General features: G+C 38.6%; 1 protein-coding gene across 1 annotated transcript in view; it reads right to left on the bottom strand.

Annotated features, from left to right (window-relative positions):
- Window positions 1-13,557, bottom strand: part of LOC141441837 (organic cation transporter 1-like) — a 38,863-nt gene extending 25,306 nt beyond the window's left edge. Inside the window, 7 exon segments of the mRNA XM_074106720.1 lie at window positions 1,401-1,594; window positions 2,336-2,439; window positions 5,438-5,548; window positions 6,668-6,758; window positions 7,229-7,416; window positions 9,985-10,223; window positions 13,360-13,557. Of these exon segments, the coding sequence (XP_073962821.1) occupies window positions 1,401-1,594; window positions 2,336-2,439; window positions 5,438-5,548; window positions 6,668-6,758; window positions 7,229-7,416; window positions 9,985-10,116 (820 nt within the window). The 5' untranslated portion in view covers window positions 10,117-10,223; window positions 13,360-13,557.
- Window positions 13,558-20,526: the final 6,969 nt, after the last annotated feature.

Raw genomic sequence — 20,526 nt, 5'->3', positions numbered from 1 at the left:
GCGCCATCTCAGTGTTAAGCGGAGCCTTTCAAATCCTTTGTTATCGAGCCGAGAGCGAGAAGTACCAGAATAATATTACAGATGGCGTCACCTGTGGCCCATACGCCAGTAGGGCATAATGCCATCTATCACAACTTTAAGAAGTCACGACTCCATACCAATTCCTACGTTCCAAATTGCAATAAAAAGACGTAAAATAAAAAAATATGTAATAAATGTGCCTACTTTTCGTTTGTATTTAGTTTCACCGTCTTATAACCGTTTTCCGGTATAGTGTATTTAGCGACATGTCCATTTAGCGATTATGCACATAAATATTCGACCTTCATCATGTCAGCCGAAAGACGTCCACTGCTGGCCATAGGCCTCCCCAAGGCTCTCCACTCAGACCGGTCTCATAAATATTCGACCTAACCGCCATGTTTTTTTTTATTCGACTGGAAGGCAAACGAGCAAGTGGGTCTCCTGATGGTAAGAGATCACCACTGTCCATAGACACCTGCAACTGCACTAAGGGGATTGCAGATGCGTTGCTAACCTAGATGCCTAAGATGTGGTACGAAATAAATTGAAGTCATTAAAAATATAATAAGTTTTGTAGTAGGTAGCGTGTCTAAATTTGCTAATAATAAATGTCTAATTTGCCTGGAAAAGGAAAATGTAAGTAAGTTACCTACTCAAGTTCTGTTGAAAATTGTTGTTTTTATCGAGAAAAATACTAAGCGGGCCGCATTCGTAACGATAGATACCACTTATTTTTATTTATTACATACAGGTTGTGCAAGTTGCGGAAAGTTTCCAAAAAGTTGGAAAAGTTCTCGGAAATTTCTGGAAATATTATTAAAATAACGCAATTTTGGAAAGTTTCCTTTTGCACATCAGTAATTTTTATATTCTTTTGTCAAAAGTAAACAGACTGCGGTTGCGTTTTTACCAGAATGTGTCTGTCATGAACCATTACAAACGCATCATTTTCCTATATTCGCTCCACCGAGCTGTTTTTTTTTTTAATTCGTCTGGATGCCAAACGAGCAAGTGAGTCTCCTGATGGTAAGAGATCACCACCGCCCATAAACATCTGCAACACCAGGGGTATTGCAGAATTGCAGATGCGTTGCCAACCTAGAGGCCTAAGATGGGATACCTCAAGTGCCAGTAATTTCACCGGCTGTCTTACTCTCCACGCCGAAACACAACAGTGCAAGCACTGCTTTTTCACGGCAGGATTAGCGAGCAAGATGGTGGTAGCAATCCGGGCGGACCTTGCACAAGGTCCTACCACCTGCAAACTACGTGTTTCCACGAGAGCGCGTGCTGAGCGAGAAAAGGTAAATGAAGCGTTTATATTGGGTTCATGACATTCTTCGCATATCTTTGGTGACAACGCAAACGATACCCACCAGCAGATGTCCGTTTGGCCGGCGGCATCAGCTCCAGCGCCAGTATGAACGGCTGCTGATACAGAGCCGGGAAGAACAAGCCTCCAGCAACCCTGAGGATCATGTATCCCCAGTACGTGGTGCTGAATGATGCCGCTATGGCCAAGGGTACCTCCAGGAAGATCATGACCAGGATCGTGGGGCGCCGGCCGTATCTGAAAGTATGTTTGATTTTTAATAGGTTTTTAACACCCGACGCTAAAGGAGGGATGTTATAAGTTTGACGCCAGTGTCTTTCTGTCTGTGGCATCGTAGCTCTCAAACGGCTTTTTCAAGTGAAAGGGTAAGCGGTAATTCATAGCTACGTCTGATATAAATCGGTAAAGTAATTATTAGGTTGATAACAATACTGAAGTACTTAGCCGTGGTGGCCTAGTGGTTTGACCTATCGCCTCTCAAACCCCGGCGCGCACCTCTGAGTTTAACGAAATTCATGTGCGGAATTACTTACATTTGAAATTTATCACGAGCTTTGCGGTGAAGGAAAACATCGTGAGGAAACCTGCACGAACCTGCGAAGCGATTCCATGGTGCGTGCGAAGTTCCCAATCCGCACTGGTCCCGCGTGGGAACTATGACACAAGCCCTCTTGTTCTGAGAGGCCTGTGCCCAGCAGTGGGACGTATATAGGCTGGGATGATGATGATGACTGAAGTACTTACAGTTTTGTTCGTCCATATGAAACCAAAGGAATGAAGAATGAGGAATGTAAAGGACAAAAAATACTGACGCTGCTAAAAAAATTAACAAATTTCTTGCCCAACGTGTATGTATTGGCATCACAATTCAGCACGAAAAAGGCAGCGTTATGGGCACAGAATTTTTAGAATGTTAATTATATTTTATTAGAGTGTAATGACAGAGATGGGTAAAATTTTATATCGCTGCAGGCATACCTGTCAGACATCCATCCAAAGAAGAGGTTGCCGAAAATGGAGCCAACCCAGAACAGGGTGTTGCTTGTCCTTGGCAGCCACTCTTTGTCACAGACTAAGGAAAACTGGAAAGTAATAAGACACTTCTTAAAGTCCGAGATCCAAGGTAACAAAAAAAAATACAAAACCCGACTGTCTTCAAAAATTTTCAATAGTCGAGAGCCATCTAAAATCATGACTGGCTTAATTAATTTATTTATTTGTTTGGTCTTTTTCAGCCATTAAGCGAGGGCGAGGCACTAGCGAAGTGTCTTCGTTGCAGCTTAGTTGAAATTACTTTCGTATTTCTGGCTGTCTGTTCTCCTCAAGGTAGCATTCTCAACCAATTCTCGTGAAATTTTGAAAGCATGCTTCGATAACTACGAGTATATGAAAAAAAATGTTGATATTAAATTTAATCAAAATTGTGAAGAAATAGGCGTTTTGAGGTGCTCGGTGAACATTTATTTAGACTCAAGCTATGAAAAGTCCTATCAAGTTATTATATCCATACTAATATTATAAATGCGAAAGTGTGTTTGTGTGTTTGTCCGTCTTTCACGCCGTAACGGAGCGACGGATCGACGTGATTTTTGGCATAGAGATAGTTTATGGGCCCGAGAGTGACATAGGCTACATTTTATCCCGGAAAAATGCACAGTTCCCGAGGGAACAGCGCGCGATAACCGAATACCACGCGGACGGAGCCGCGGGCAAAAGCTAGTTAATTTATATATCGCACCTTCGGCAGTACAAGAGCTTAATAATTGTCAAAAAATCAAAAAAATTGTTCATATCGTACTTTCGGTAATGTAAGGACTCAATTGTTTAAAAATCGAAAAATTTGAAAATTGAAAAAAGTGAAATTATGCCCTTGTTCTAGGTACCGAAGGTGCGATATGTCTCCTATCGCCATACTCTTGACTCAGTGGCGTAGCTAGGTAACCTAGGGCCCTGGGGAAAATAAAAAAATGGGGCCCACTGCTATCAAAACTGGTAAGGTTTTTTGAATTAAAATCATTATATATACAAATACTTTAAAAATGCAAAGCAACTTTATCATCAGCTATACTTAAAGCAGAATTTCGAGGGCCCCCTGAGCTTGAGGGCCCCGGGGCACTGCCCCGCCTAGCCCCTTGGTAGCTACGCCACTGTCTTGACTTGACAGAGTAGTCGTGCTCGTCGTAGTGAACCCTCGTGATGACTATCTTGGGGAAATGATGTTGTAGTTTATCGTTGCCTTCCACACCGCAGTGCTGGAGTCCGGAGTTTGTAGTTGGCAATAGAAAGCGCCGCTGCACACTCGCGTTTCCAACCAGAGACGTGCGAGAAATGTGTTTTTAACCCCCGACGCAAAAAGAGGGGTGTTGTAAGTTTGACCGCTATTGTGTGTCTGTCTGTGTGTCTGTGCGTGTCTGTCTGTGGCACCGTAGCTCTTAAACGGGTGGACCGATTTGAATGCGGTTTTTTTATTTGAAAGCAGGTTTTCTAGTGATTAGGTTAATATGAAACTACCGTGAGACTCACTCATATTAAATATAATGACCCGGATAACTCACGTCTTAAATCGAGTTTAGCTCGACATGTTTCGGGCTAATCCGTAGCCCTTCGTCTTCGGAGCAACGCGACTCAGCGGCTGGTGCGCGTGTTGCAGACTGAACTGTGACGTGGAATTAGGTAGTTCGATTTTCGTAAAACTACTAAAACTAGTACGCGTATACGCAATTACGGGAGCGCATTTACGGGAATCATTTTGTTTACGCAATGAGTCAATTGAGCTAAGTACTCGTAGATACTCGTGGACCTAGTCTTTGGATCTAGTCTTTTTGTGGACGCGTACTCGCAAGACTCAGTCCGCGTTTTGCCTAGTACGTCTCACCTTAAAATAATGAGGTAAATGAAGTGCTCCTATTGGTTAAAGAAAAATAGGGTGACAGTCTTTACCGGCTCGGACAATACCGACATGGAAATACCGACTCTGTTTTTCGTGATCACGAACATTGAATGCCATGCCACTAAATATCAGCCCGGTATGCATCGTGCCGCGGTGATCATTCATTGACCTGATAAATACCGACCAGATAATTACCGGCATGTCAATACCGTAGCTGTTTTTCGTGTACACGGAATATTAATAAATTTAGTAGAAAATAACTTAATTTGGTCCTGAGGCTTGTCGGCCGGCCGCAGCCGCGGCACGTTACAATTGAACCTAACATAAACAGGACGAGAAAAACATGTCGGTAATTATTGGCTTCCGATTATCATACCGATTACCGTATTTATCAGGTCGGGAATGTTAGAGCGGTATTTATTCATACCGGGTAGATATTGCGTGACCGGAATTTACCGCGCTGTTATTTCGAAGCCATTTGGGCTACCAAATATCAGGTCGGTATTGCTCGGCCCGTAAAGTCATGTCGGTTTTGAGTGCTTCCCGACAAACACATTCCTCGCACATCTCTGGTTGAAACGTAACTTAAGTCACCGTCAAAATTTATTTTAGTAAACATGAAACTATATCCCCGAGAAGTCGTGGTGGCCTAGTGGTTTGACCTTTCGCCTCTCAAGCAGAGGGTCATGGGTTCGAACCTCGGCTCGCACCTCTGAGTTTTCGAAATTCATGTGCGGAATTACATTTTAAATTTACCTCGAGCTTTGCGGTGAAGGAAAACATCGTGAGGAAACCTGCACAAACCTGCGAAGCGATTCAATGGTGCGTGCGAAGTTCCCAATCCGCACTGGGCCCGCGTGGGAACTATGGCCCAAGCCCTCTTGATCTGAGAGGAGGCCTGTGCCCAGCAGTGGGACGTATATAGGCTGGGATGATTAATATCACATGAGAGTTCGATATCAAATTACAATAGGTCCTATGTAAAGGACGCTGGGCGGTAGGATATTAAAACCGGGTACGGAACGGACACTAAAATCGGGCAGTTTATAGGTACGTAAATAGATTTTAGAATTTAGAATCTAGATGCAGAAAGTTGCCTCGGCATCACACACACAAATATCTACAATGTGTTTTATCTATGTACGCTTTTGGAACATCTCCAATGTGTTCTAAATTAATCAGATACTTACTTCAGTGACCAGGGTGTTCTTGTAGTGTTCGGTGTTGAACATCCATCCATTAGTGCACGGGCCTGGCTCCTTGCTCCTCAATGCCAGTACAGCATCTTTAACCCTCGCTACCTGAGTACAATAAAATTGATGGTGTTACAAAATTTTGTTTTGTGAGATTTTATTTTGTTGAAATTTTTACTTTTTATTTGTATTCCATCATCATCAACTTCATATTAGTCATAGGACGTCCACTGTTGGACATAGGTCTTTTAATAGACATTCAGTTACTTCTGTTGGAAGTGGCTTGCATTCACCCTAAACTTGCGGCTTTAACCAGGTCATCCGTCCATCTCGTTAGTGAATTTCCTACATTATGCTTGCCGATCAGTGATCTCTTTAGCGAACTTTTTGGCCTAAATGGCCATTTGTATGTTGGTTTTATTTTCCGTTGGGGGAGAAAAGTCCTCGAGTGGCGATCACGAACCGGAAGACGAAGCGTTGGCAGGCCTCCCACCAGGTGGACTGACGACAACGTGAGAGTGGCGGGAAACCGGTGGATGCAAGTGGCGAGTTGTCGTTCATTGTGGCGTTCTAAGGGGGAGGCCTTTGTCCAGCTGTGGACGTCTTCCGGTTGATGATGATGATGTATTTTATAATATTTATCGTGTCATTATAATCTAACTGAAATATACAAACGTAATCTTCAAACAACATAAAACAGAAAGAACTAACTAATAATTTATTGTTACAAATAAAATTACAAAAAGAAAAGCATTTAGGATTTTGGCCTATTCAGTTGCAGCACCAGCTTGTGAGGTGGTTGCCTATATGTGGGACAGAGCGAATACTCGTATGTCAACGTATATGTAGCATCCTACACCAAGGCCCTACGGAGTTTCCACGGCACCAGAGTGACCTCGCCTGGACGCTGACCATCGTCCCTCACCAAGCCAGCTGGCTCTAAAGCCGAAGCCAAAGTTGATTGACTGCATTTGCCACAATATTCTCTTCTGCATTTAAGAGCGTTTATACCTGCTGAGCTGGCAACGTTGCATTTTTGTTAGTTTTTCTCGATAATTCCATAAAAAATTAATGAAAATTCTAACAGTTCTAACAGACCACATTTTTAATTTTCACTCAATTTTTATGGAATTGTCGAGAAAAACTAACAAAAATGCAACTTTGCCAGCTCAGTAGGTATAAACTAAACGTTCCTAAACTTCATTTCACTTGACTGTGCATACGAACTTGTTCACGTCGCGCTGCCTCCCCCTTGGCTGGAACAAGTCGCCTCGTCTGCACCGTCCGCAACGCTCCGTCGTCGCGGATTATTTCAGTGCTACCATTACAAAAATAAACGATATTGTATAGATAAGTGTTGTCAAAGACAGCATTAATTATTTTTTTAACCCGTGCAAGCAGCCCTTTGTTTTGTAACAATAACACAGCTTTATATTTCTTTCACCAAAGTCAAAGTCAAATATAACAAGCACAGGATTATTTCTTGGTATTAATAAGAACTACGTAAAAACATGTGTTAAGAAGAACCCGGCAAGAAAGTAACGAGGTATATATTTTTACTTAATGATCTCACTTCTTTTGTCATTAAAGTCAATAAAGGCATATATCATAATATTGAACTTGGCTCTCATTTCACATTTATGTTCTGATGGGATATCATTACTTTTTGTACATAAATAAATTAATTTAAAAATTATCTTAATGATATGATACATCACAAGGGTGTCAAACCCGTTAAGTAGGTAACTAATTTAATATTTTATCTGTGACTGAAGTCTAAGGACTCACCTTTCGTCTACGTAGTCATTTAGTACAGCGTACAACGCCCTTGGGTCTAGAGTGTACGCGCGGCAGCTCTCATATGACCCATGTTCTCCTGGTACCGTGAGTGACCGGAGCAGCTGGTCCGGCAAAGAAAGCACTTGCAGTTCCGGCGGCGGCGCGCACCAATGCTCAGGGGTCGCATTTGTGAACACCTGTATGATGAATATTGTATAGGATTCTAATATCCTGGTAGAATAAACTAGTTTTCTAGAAAAATATACAGCGTGTTACAAAATAACTCTTAAGTAAGCTGTCATGTCAAAAAAACAGAGTTAATATTCATATGTCCGGTCTCCGGGACTCTTTAATATTAATGAAATTATATTAACAATGTCAAATCTTTGATTCACTGAATTTGTCATACAAACATATGAAACGGGTGTTCAAAATTGGTATGAATTAAGATTATTAAGCTTGATTTTTGAATTCGAAAATTTGCACCATCTGTGTAAAACAACGTTTGTCTGTATCTGTATTTCCATTATAATCCTTCAAAAATTCAATCAAAGCCCGAAAAGAGGACCGTAGAAAGTAAATATTTGTTACCCCAAATTTAACGCGAGCGAAGCCGCGGGCAAAAGCTAGTGTAAAATAAGGTGACCTGCCATGATAATTTTTAATAACAAAAATTAACTACCCTTATTAAATAAAGTTAAACTGTTTGCTCCAAGAGCTAATGCACTTAATTTGCCTAGAAGTAGGTACTGCGTTAGAACTATATTATTTTTGTACATCACTTATCAGTCACACAGTATAATTTCTTGACGTTCTGACTGTACTCAATACATTGAATGCTATGAAAACTTCAAGTAATGCCTTTAATTCATCTCGAGAAGTTAATGGCATGTCCATACCATCTTGTTTACATTCATTTACAGAGTCACGTTTATGTCCGTCTGTTAATAGCTTCTGCTATTGATATGTAGATTTTAACCTCCTTATATGTAGAATCCTTTCTAGTATTATAAGTGTGTTCGAGCCCAATATTATTAGTGAGACCAAAGCGTCTAGTTGCTTGGACTCGTGGAAAGGTTGGGAGAGATCGAGCCGTGAAGAGTACTTGGGACGACTTTGGGTGACGTAGATTGGTTGGTCGTCCCAGGCACCGCTGGAGAGCCGAGATCCAGAGACCTTTTGGGTCTCAGGGTCAAAGGCTGACAAGAGCTACCCCAAGATCGTAATGCAAAGCGACCCACTGCGAGTCACTACGCTTTGATAGTATCTAAGTAAGTAGGTACTAATAATAATAAAGCCGAATTGAGACTTGCAAGAAAAATCATGCAAGTTGCATTACATTGCCGCGTTCGAATAACCACTACAAACAAGTTGGCTTTACGGCCTCGCAATGTAATGCCGAAATGTAAGCCGTGGTGGCCTAGTGGTTTGACCTATCGCCTCTCAAGCCGTGGGTTCAAACCCCGGCTCGCACCTCTGAGTTTTTCCAAAGTCATGTGCGGAATTACATTTGAAATTTACCACGAGCTTTGCGGTGAAGGAAAACATCGTGAGGAAACCTGCACTATCCTGCGAAGCAATTCAATGGTGGGTGTGAAGTTCCCAATCCGCACTGGGCCCGCGTGGGAACTATAGCCCAAGCCCTTTTGTTCTGAGAGGAGGCCTGTGCCCAGCAGTGGGACGTATATAGGCTGGGATGAATGTCATGCAACTTGCACTGTTCTTCTTGCAAGTCGAAACTCTACTTAAGTGGGTAAGTAACCGTGTAAAAGTATATCTGTGTGTTACCTTCTCATTATAAAGCATGTGGACTAATTTAAATGAAATTTGGTATGGAGATTGACCTTAGGCAGGACATAGTATAGTTGTTATCCCGAAAAAGTTGCACAATTCCCGTGGAAAGTAATAAATGAATAATTTGGAAACTAAAGCTTTTTTGGTTTACTAATGTTTCGGCGAATAACGTTTGGCAACTGTTTAATATTTCTGATACTGTAAATATTTCAGGATTTTTATAAAACTAACCTAACCTAACCTAAAGGGTTCTACACGACGGCCCTGAAATAAATCCTGAAATATTTACAGTTTTAGAGTTTGCGAAATGAAAAGTTGCGAAATGAAACAGGTTGCCAAACGTTACGTTGCGAAAAGGCAGTACTCGGCTGTTTTTATAAATGCAAAAGTACTCGTAACTGTCTAAAAGTTTGTCGGTTATTTCTTCATGTTTAAATTTGGTATGGAGATTGAGACAATGGAAAGGACTAATGGAGGAATGGTAATATTTTTTGGGTTTAATGGAAATAATGTTAATAAATAAATTAATAATTTGGAAACTAAACCTATTTTGGTTTACTAATGTTTCGGCGAATAACGTTTGGCAACCTGTTTCATTTCGCAAGTTTTCATTTCCCTACTGTTTAATATTTCTGAAACTGTAAATAGCTATTTCAGGATTTTTATAAAACTAACCTAACCTAAAGGGTTCTACACGACGGCCCTGAAATAAATCCTGAAATATTTACAGTTTTAGAGTTTGCGAAATGAAAAGTTGCGAAATGAAACAGGTTGCCAAACGTTACGTTGCGAAAAGGCAGTACTCTGCTGTTTTTATAAATGCAAAAGTACTCGTAACTGTCTAAAAGTTTGTCGGTTATTTCTTCATGTTTAAATTTGGTATGGAGATTGAGACAATGGAAAGGACTAATGGAGGAATGGTAATATTTTTTGGGTTTAATGGAAATAATGTTATCATTTAAAAAGCTTACCTGGGAGAAAATCAAAAACGAGGTCGGCAGAGAAGCCAATCCGCAAAGCAAGTAGAACAGCACTACATGCCAGTAGCCCGTCCTAGTGGCCAGTACGGCTGCTTCATCCAACTCCTTAGTCCAGGACGTCATGGCACCATATTAAAAAGAAATGTTCTCAAACACTTTTTTCTCTTTCCCTCACTGCAGATCCCGAGCATGTATCAGTTCCCATTTTAACTATCTTACGACCGGACAGCCTAATGGTTAGAGAAAAAGACTATGAAGCTTGAGGTCCTTCCTGGGTTCGGTCCCCGGTCGAGGCAGATATTTGTATGAATAATACGAATGTTTGTTCTGGGTTCTTGGACGTTTAAATATTTATTAATAATACACGCATAATGTGCGGCAACACCATGCTGAGTGGAGACCCTTTTTGGTATTCCTGTAGTGTCAACAAGTGACATAGTTTTAGTGCTAGTTTTAGTCTTAGTTTTAGGTGGAACTTATGGAGCCAAAATAAACCTTTCTTTCTTTCTATTTAAGTATACATTTGTCTATATGTCTATATATGTTTATTCGTTGCCTAGTACCCGTAGTACAAACTTTGGTTAGTTTGGGACTAAATCAAGGGTTTCAATTGTCCCTTGATATTTATTGAATTATTTACTCTTCATAGTGGTTTTATAGGTAATACATAATAGTGACACTTTTTGCACTAGACCTTTAAAACTTTCCAGGCCGTTGCAGCCTCCAACCGGTTGCCTGAGGCCATATTATTGTCTTGAGTCGAGTTTAGACTTGCAAGAAAAATCGTGCACGTCTGTCTCTCTCTTTATATATATGTCTTATACCGTGTGACAGAAAGAAGTGGTGAAAATTATTGTGGTTCCAAAGTGTTAGACAATAAATGATAAAACGCTCGGTTGATTTATGCGATAAACGCTGCGTTAAACACAATGCGTTTGACGCACATCGATTTTGTATCAGATAATCTATGCGCTTGCCGCTGCGCTCACCACGTAAGCCAATGTTGTGTAATAAGATTACCAGATGAAAAAAATTTAGCCAAGTTTTTAGCACATTAAAGCGCTCGGTTTTTTCAAGTTAAGTGATAAACGCTGCGTTTAGCGCAATGCGTTTGACGCACGTCCATTTGCATCAGTACCCTTAGTGTAAAAGTTTTCGGTTACAAAATACGTCACGATCGCGTTCGCGTTAAAATCTCAATTTATATGGAAACAAGACAAGCGCCTCTAGCGGAACGTTTACGATGTTCGTGTTTCCATACAAATTGAGATTTTAACGCGAACGCGATCGAGACGTATTTTGTAACCGAAAACTTACGCTAAGGGCACAGATAATTTAGCTTACGCGGTGAGCGCATGGGATGTTTGGTAATTAGATTGCGTGGATTGTGATTGTTTGGTTAGATTAGATGTACTCTGGTAGAGTTCGACGACCTATACGATCCATAAGCACTAGGATCGTATCACTAGACACTATAAGTTAAGAACTAGTCTCTGTTTAGAAATATATATATATGCCACCGGTGCTCGCCGGTGTAGACATTTAATCTATCCAATTCATGATTAACCCTTTTCCTGGCCCCGCGAATTTAGATACGGTAGCACAAAGTTAATCACAGTTTTAGGCACTTGTCTCACCGCCGGCGAGGAAACGATTGGCTATCGACTATTTTCTCGCTCAAGAAACGAACAAAAGATATAAGATCCTGTGTGAGTAAAAGAGACACATATATTAATAGTTGATCGCTGGCTGTTCACACTGTCGGCGAGCACTCGCTCTTACATCTTATGTCGCAGCGACAAGAGCTATAAAACTCAGCGATGTCAGCTTGGCGACCGCCCCGCACGAGCGAGTCGAGTGGAGCGAGTAATCGCCCGTCGCACGCGAACACTCGCTTGCAGCCGAGCGACAAAACTACACTCGCTTCTCGCTGCTCGCCCACTCGTTTCTAGTTACTCGCTCTGCTCGCTTCTCGCTCATCGTCGGCGGTGGGACAAGTGCCTTATGTTGTTTACCTTTGAGGGATTAATTTAAAAACGCATAATATTTTTAACAACTTCCAGTAGTTTTGTACCGTATTGTGAATTTAGTAAGGTCGAATATTTGTGCACATTTATGTAGTCGCTATATACCTACTATGCCTGGAAAAGGGTTAATGATTAAATTATGTAAGTCTCTTTATTCGTTATCTTCTTTAATCTGGGCACTGACAATATAGGATAATAATGGAAATTACCCGAAATAAAATGTATTATTGCGTATTATTATTATAAACCATTGATAGGTACTTAAATTGAAAACTTCGTTTTAAAAATATGTCTAAAAGATAATGTTAGAGACTTTACATTCATACTAAACTAAGGTTATACAAGGTGGGCTCTGCAACAGGAGCAAAAATTAAACCACATCTTCATCTTGAGCTAATTTAGTTCCCCAACTTTGGAAAATAACTTGTAAGTATTATGATTTTTAATATAGTTTAGTTTAATTGGATGCCGTACCTACATTGAAAATACCATTTAATTTGTTTGGAATAAACATAATAACAAAATTACTTAATTTTTGAAAGTTGCAGAACTAAAGTAGTTCCATTTGAGTAGCAGAACCTGTGATTTAATTTTTTGCTCCTGTTACAGAGCCCACCCGGTATACATACAAGGTTATATATACTACTCTTAACGTTATTAAACCACCGAACCGATTTAAATGAAATCTTTATAAGTAATATAAAACAAAGTCGTGGTAGTTACAACATTTATAACTCAAGAACGGCTGGACCAATTTTTATGATTTTTGTGTTTTTGGATTTGCCATCGTCAGGAATAGGATAATAAGTATTAAAAAACATTAGAAAATTTACGACAAAATTAAATAAAGGAAAAAAACATTTTCCCATACAAAATGTTCATGAGTTTCGTAAAGTAACTGTCAGTTCACATCCCAACACACTTACAATAACTTAGTTATTTTATATTTACCCAGAAAAATATGCACTTAAAATAATTGATATGGCAAAACAACGTTGGTTGATGTTTTGGAAACGCAATTGGACCTGCTAGATGGCGCTGTTGTTGGTATGTTATCATAATTTTAATGTAGTGTTTTTCGGGCAGGACGACTTCTGCCGGGTCCGCTAGTTTAGTATAGTTACAAAATAAAATAAATCAAAATTAAAAGTCTAAACTTTAGAGGCATAAGAGTTTACGTGGTATAGCAATAAACGAATTTTTCGCAGACGAAGTCGCGGGAAACACCTAATTTTAAATAAAGTAAGTTTTTATTCAAGCTCTGATGTAAATAAAATATATATGATGTATATGTGTGATGTATATATATATATATATACCTAAAATAAATACCACAAACACTAGTATATTTGATACTCCAAGTCACTGTCCATTGCTATATCGTTTTTAATTTTCACAAATTTCACTCAATTTAAAATTATAATTTTGAATACGACCGTTACGTCTAAAGCCGACTGTATGTGCGGTTGACTCTTTAAATTGTCCGTAGCTTCTGAACAAATAGCTGATTAAACAGAACAGACGCCCGACCGTTCGAGTCGCGAGTGTGTAACTGCCTAGGCTAGTTTATCTGACAAGATATGCGTACGCGCAGGTTACTACGAAACTCGAAAATCGATTTTCGTATCGTACCGTCCCTGTCACTCGTATTAATTAATAATATTAGTGTCAGCGGGACGGCAAGGTACGAAGTTCGCATTTTGCACTTTGTAGTAGGTACTTAGATGTAGCACCTACAAACATACAAATCTACTACCATACAAATCGTAATTTTCTCTAGCAATTTCTCAAACCGTCATGTTTTTGCTAAATTCCGAAAAATATGTAATTAATCTGTCGAACAGATTTAAAGAAAATATCGGTCACGTATTTCTTTGTAAATTAAAGAAAAAAAATTGGCCATAATTGTAGTGACGTCACGAGCCCCCACTCTCGAACTTTGTCGTACTTAGTCTTTGTCATTTTTTGTTTCATTAGCAAAAGAAAAAAACGAGTACAATATTTTTGATAATATTTTTAACTGGATGGCAATCGTAACAGAGGCAGACCGAAGAGAAGATGGCGAGATGAGAGACGCATATCAAATAGAGTGGTAGGAGCATGCTCTCGATAGAGACGAGTGGTGGAAAGAAAAGGAGGCCTTTGCCCAGCAGTGAAACATTTTAACATTTGTAGGCTAGTAAAAAAAATACTAAATAGACTAAATATTTTCTTTAGTCAGCGTAAAAGGTTTTATTAAAAAAATCTTACAAATACTTATGTATGTATGCATGTAAACACTTTATTGTATATACATAAAACACAAAAATAATATAAAAAGAAAACAACAAAACAAAAGAGTACAAAGGCGAACTTATCCCTAAAAGGGATCTTTTCAAGCTAACCTAAATTTATCAACAAAAAGACAATTTATGTTTCTTAGGGCATACACCTACTATCTGCTCTTAAAGTAATTTGCAAAATTTACTTTGAACTGTTTTAATGATTTAATGTTTCGCTTAAATTGCAACATAGTAATAACAAAATATGAATAACAAACAAACAGTCGTTTATCTTCAATGAGTATATAGGTTAGGTTATCTGCGAGTGTGCATCATGTGGACAATCATGTTTGTTTTATAATCATAAACAACTCACCTTTTCGCAAAAATTATATCGTCATCTTCGTTAATGTTCCACAAGAAATTAAACCTTCGAATAGTGACTGTTACCAAGGCCGAGGTTTATTGTTCTTCTGTGCAGCATTATGTCTAAGAGGACAATTTCATGAACAACACCTACCTCACCTACCTCAATGAAGCCGACTTCGATGTTATGACACTCGCTAATATCCGTAAAGCAGCAATAGTCCGCACCACCACTTCTATAGCTAGTTTTAAGGTATACAAAGTCTGCTATTATTTACGTACAAAATTATTTACAATGTCTATAAACATGATGAATATTTATTTTACAAAACCGAGCACAATCACGCAGATATGGTGTTTGGTGTCCGCCGAGAGTTTTTTTAAAGCAAACTTTAAAAGTGTCGCTGACTGCCGCCTTTTTTGAGCCAATGTGAGCGGTAAAGGACTTGCGCCAATCAGCCACCAGGAAAGAGGATGAAAATTTTAAAAAATTGTTCTCCATTCGAAATACTTGCCATTCTGCAAAATCTAAGCGTTAGTTAAGTCACTACACTATCAAAGGGAAATACACAGTTTTGATGATGCGAGAAAGACTAGATCCTAACTAATCCTACTTGCTATTCCTAGGACTCCTAGTATCCTAGTCCTAGTAATATTATAAATGTGAAAGTTGGTGAAGATGTTTGGAGGTTTGGTTCTTTGGATGTTTGGATATTTAGATGTTTGTTACTGAATCACGCAATAACGGCTGAACGGATTTACGTGAAACTTGGCGTACAGATAAACAAAGATCTGCATTGAGACATGTGATACTTGATCTCCAGGTAATGCGTTCCCGTGGGATATTATTTTAAACAAGAATAGAGGGCGTTGTCCAAAAACGGTGACGTACCGTACCCCGGCCACAGAATAGATAATAGTACAAGTACAAGTGCCTCGGCTCTAAAGATGACGTGTTAACTTCGTTTGCAATCAGTAGATGGCGTTGTGCAAGCGAACCGTCCGTGACGTTGTCCTTTCAAATTGTTACCGTAACATTTTCAGGCCAAACTCTAACCCCCTTATTCATAAACGACAATCAAACCTTTTTTAGTTAAAATGCCGCTAAAATTCGTTTGTCCTTATCTGTCACTTCGACATTTGTATTTGTTAGAAAGGGACAAAGCATTTGTTAGTTAACATAGGCTTGTTAAGTTTTATGAATAAGGGGGTAAGATATTTATTTATTGAGTTGCCATGCCATGGTAACCATAATCGTGTAAGTAAACCGTTGTCGTTGTATATTTCAAAAATTGGACGTAATATACCTACAATAGTTCAGTTAATGCGGTATTAAGTTAATTCTAATGCGGGCGAAGCCGCGTGTTAACGCTAGTTTATAAATGCGAAGTTTGTAAGACTTGTTTACTCATCACATCTAAACATTGAACCGATTTAGATGACCATCGATATACAGATAGTTTGAGTCCCTGAAAAGGACATACAATACCCCGGAAAATCGCATAGTTCAAGCGGGACAGCGATAAACGAATCGAAACGCAGGTAGGGGCTAGTAAATTATAATTGTAAAGTCGAATGAAGCTAAGAAATCTCCCGATCGAATAGATCTCGCGAGATAACCCTTTATTATGCTTCCGCGCATTACTTCACCTTCGCGACGCACAAAATTGGTGATTTATGGGCGGGCTCATTTCGGTGTTCGCGTCGTCTCTTGCGCATCCTCATGTCACGCTCACAGAATCCTACGAATATTATAATGCGAGTTTGTGAGTGAGTGAGTGAGTATGTTTGTTCTTCACGTTGAAACTGCTTTATGGATTTGGATGAAATTCGGTAAGGTGAGGTTTCTTAAAGATATTCTAACGTAACACAGAAAATTAACATTCATTACAAACTAACAATTTGCAAATTATTTGTATGCCTGTGGGCGAAACCATAGGCGAAACATAGTGATACCAATTACGTTGTAACACCTTGTGTACCTATATTGTAACCAACCACATATGTTGACAAATAAATATACTTTGACTTTTACTTTAATTTTCTTTTATTTTTAGCTCCTTGTGGTGCTAGTTAAACTGGTAAACTAACCTCTTCAGTTTTTATGATGTTCTAATAAATAATGTATGACGTAATTAACCTATTAAGTAGTATTTTTGGTGCAATAAATGTATTCATCTTGGACGGTCCCGTCTTTTATTTAACAGTACTTTCTTCTAACATTATGACAAACATACAAAATTCGCACATGTAAGGTCTACACAACTTGCAGACTTTACGCTACTATCTTACTAAACTGGGATCCTTGATTTCTACTGCCCTAGTACAAGCTGATAGACAAATCCGGATGTTTAAGTATGATTTACTGGTCTACGGCACAATTGGCCTATTACGGACCCTAGCGGTGTAGAAGTACGTAAGGATATCTATAAGATGTATGACATGTCTGCCTCCTTGGTACTTGAACCGAGATAGAAAGGTAATGACTTCAGTACTTAATAAATAAACAAATAACAAAAATCATTTGTTTCGAACGATTAAAGATTTATTATCACGTCTGGTTTTTGTCTCGGAGACCCCAAGACTGGCACTTAACTCTCGCAAAGATTAGGAATAACGGAGAGGTAATGCGGCCAAAGTCTTGGGGTCAATGCCCTGTGGCAGAAAATTTGGATGACATTTTTAATGGGTATGATTTTTTGATGACCTGATAAATGCATTTTCGGTGACCTAATAAATAATATTTGTCCCTAAAATAGTAGATCTGTCACCTAAATTTAATCACCAAATAATATTAAAACGGTTACCTAAATATTATTTAAAAATTACTTGGAAATACGGTGACTATAGGTATGATATACAAAGAATGAAATAATAATACTAATATACAGAGCGGCAAAAAATCTGGCCCTCAAATGTATGCAATAATAGGTAATTTTGTATGGAGAGTGGGCCAAATTTTGTGCCGCTGAGTATACACACACAAATTACACCAATTGACCCAGCCCCAAAGTAAGCAAAGCTTGTTCTACGGGTGATAAACAACGGATAGACATACATAATATTTTATATACTTAAATACCTACACAGCTGATGTGGTTGCCTATAAAGTTCTGCACGTTCTGTCATTACACTACCTACTCTTCAACACTCTTTTCTTGGCTTCTGGTAGCCAGCATCGTTTAAGGTCGAGTACCAACCTCCTTTTGGCCTGTCCTTCTACCTCTTCCAAGACCTACTCTAAATCCTTTACAGTGCAATCTACAAGGTTGTGGAATCGGTTACCGACCTCCATCAGGCAATCTCGCACCGTAGGATCGTTCAGGGAGGGTTTGAAGAAAATGTCTCACACCTTCTCCGTAAATGTTGAAAACATTAACTATTATTATTTTTGCTTATTGTATTGGTACGTATTATTCTTATTTTGTTTGTATATTTGTATATAGTAGGTGTATTTTTATGTTAGGATTCTTTTATAGATTTGTGCATTATATTATTTAAAGCAATTTAATGTATGGTACTATTCAATGGAAAAAATCAATTGTGTAAACAAATGTGGTGACTGACATTGACACTTGACTGACGACTGGCTGACTGACTGACTGACGTTGGCTCTAGTGATGTGAAAGCTCTTTAAGATACTTCAATCAGCAGTAAATAATTATTTTGAATTTACTCATATTTCATTATTTAATGTTTTCCCTAAGTTTAATTTTTAAAAATGGCGAATCACGTATTCTCTTAGTCCTGTTCAAGAGTCATTCACAATGTTTCCATGTCCCTTTTAACTTAAAATGTTTAATAGCATTTTCACGAAGTTTTAGAATTAGGTATATCTTCAATATATATACCTAACGTTTTTCCATACAAACTTACACTCCCCTTTATACCCCTTTAAGGGTAGAATTTTTAAAATGGTGAAAATGTATATCCACTTATATTTTTTGACGTATATTTTCCCCAAGGTTATGATGGAGTATTTTAGAATTGAAAGGGTCAGTTAAATATGGATTAATTTAGAATTTTTGCTGCTTAAGTAGCGTAGTAGAAAAGGCAAGCTGAGATATGTGTGCATAGGAGAAATTGTATCTTGACTCCTGTCCAACGGTGTTGTAGGGGTTATAGTACGCAGTACGGATTGCTGAGGACCTAGGTTCGATTCCCAGCGCTGGTCTCTTTTTCTGGTTTTTCTGTGCATCCATGTCTCGTTTGTATTTTTCGATATAATTTAGAAGAGGCATTTTTAAATTTACATAAGACAGGGAAATGAGAGTAGACACAGGGAAGTGATTCAAAATGATTTTTGGTCCAACAATGGACTCCACAGTAAATATGATACTAGTAAATAGAATCTACATAATTTCTACTATAAATCTCTTTTATCGTCCAACTAGTGTTTACCCACGGCTTCGCACACGTAAATCATTAGGTCAGCAGCTGAAATACCGGGATTTTTAAAAATTGCCGTGGGAATTCCCGAAAATTAAATCGTTGTTTTCATTGACATTACATTAAAACAATCATGGTAAAATTTCATGACTCTAAGCCCAGCGGTTATTAGTTCGAAATTTTATCCTATCTCGTGGAATAATCGAAATAAAAAGTAGGCTATATTTTATTCCAGATGTCAAACTATCTACATACAATTTTCATGACAAAGCTGAGCGGTTGTTATTTCAAGATTTTATCCCTATCCCATGGGAATATCGGATAAAAAGTATCCTATGTTGTAATCCAGGTTATCTAACTTTTCGCCAAATTTCATCCAAATCCGTCCAGCCGTTTCAGCGTGAAGAAGTAACAAACATATTCACTCACTCACTCACAAACTTTCACATTTATAATATTAGTAGGATTAGTAGGATAGTAGGATAGGATTAGAAACCTTTATAAACCTTCATTAAATAGTGTAACTTAACACAAATAATTAATATCTACGAATAAATTAATTTGCAGAGCCAGCCATAATTATCGGTAGGTAAGGTTGGTTCAGTCAAATAATTAATTTTGTTGGTACAGCACTAAATTTCCAGAGACTAGACCGACCATAGACCAACTTCGGTGAGGAAAAATTATCATGTCAATTTGACAAATATAACGGATTTTCGTCTTCCAATTAATTCTATAAAATAAACATATTACACGATTATTTAATGATAAAATGATTGTTAAAAACAGTGGTGAGCTCATTGAGATGTGAATATGATCGGGATTGGCGTTTAAATGTAAGTAACTACGGAGTAATCGTGAAAAAATGCTTTGTTTACACAATTGATTTTTTCCATTGAATAGCATTTTTAGCTTTCACTATGTATTTTAATTTTTTAAACTCACTTTTGTCTGTCCTGACTGAATGCTCCTCTCATCCACTCAAAGGTTGACTGGTAGAGATCCCTTAAAGGGATAAGTTCGCCTTTGTACATATATTTTCTTGTTTGTCATCTGTGTTTGTTTATAAATGTACTTATTTTGTACAATAAAGAGTTTACATACATACATACATACCTACTACAAATATTCGTATCATCATACAAGTATTAGCAAAAAACAAATCGGTTCTGGCACTTTGTTGCCCGTTGCTGCGGCACGATCGCTTCGCTCGCTCGGCTCGTGCGCTGAGGGTCGCAGTTTTACCTACACTCCTCCTCGCTTCGCTCGTCGTCGTACCTAACCAGACCTACCTATAAGTAGAATAGGTAGAAGCAACGAATTATGGAATTGATCTATTTATTAGGTGACAGATCTATTATTTTTTATATTCAGGGTATAAAGAAAGTGATCAAACTATTATTTAATATTTACATTGATCTGATGATTCATACTTAGACAGTTTTGATTAATCTTCTTCTTCTTCCGGAGCCCTCCTATCGGAGGTCGGC

Source organism: Choristoneura fumiferana, chromosome 24 (genome assembly GCF_025370935.1).
Source record: "Choristoneura fumiferana chromosome 24, NRCan_CFum_1, whole genome shotgun sequence".
In the NCBI taxonomy this organism is placed as follows: domain Eukaryota; kingdom Metazoa; phylum Arthropoda; class Insecta; order Lepidoptera; family Tortricidae; genus Choristoneura; species Choristoneura fumiferana.
Note: the sequence above shows the minus strand (reverse complement) of the source record. Positions and strands in the feature narration are given on the sequence as shown.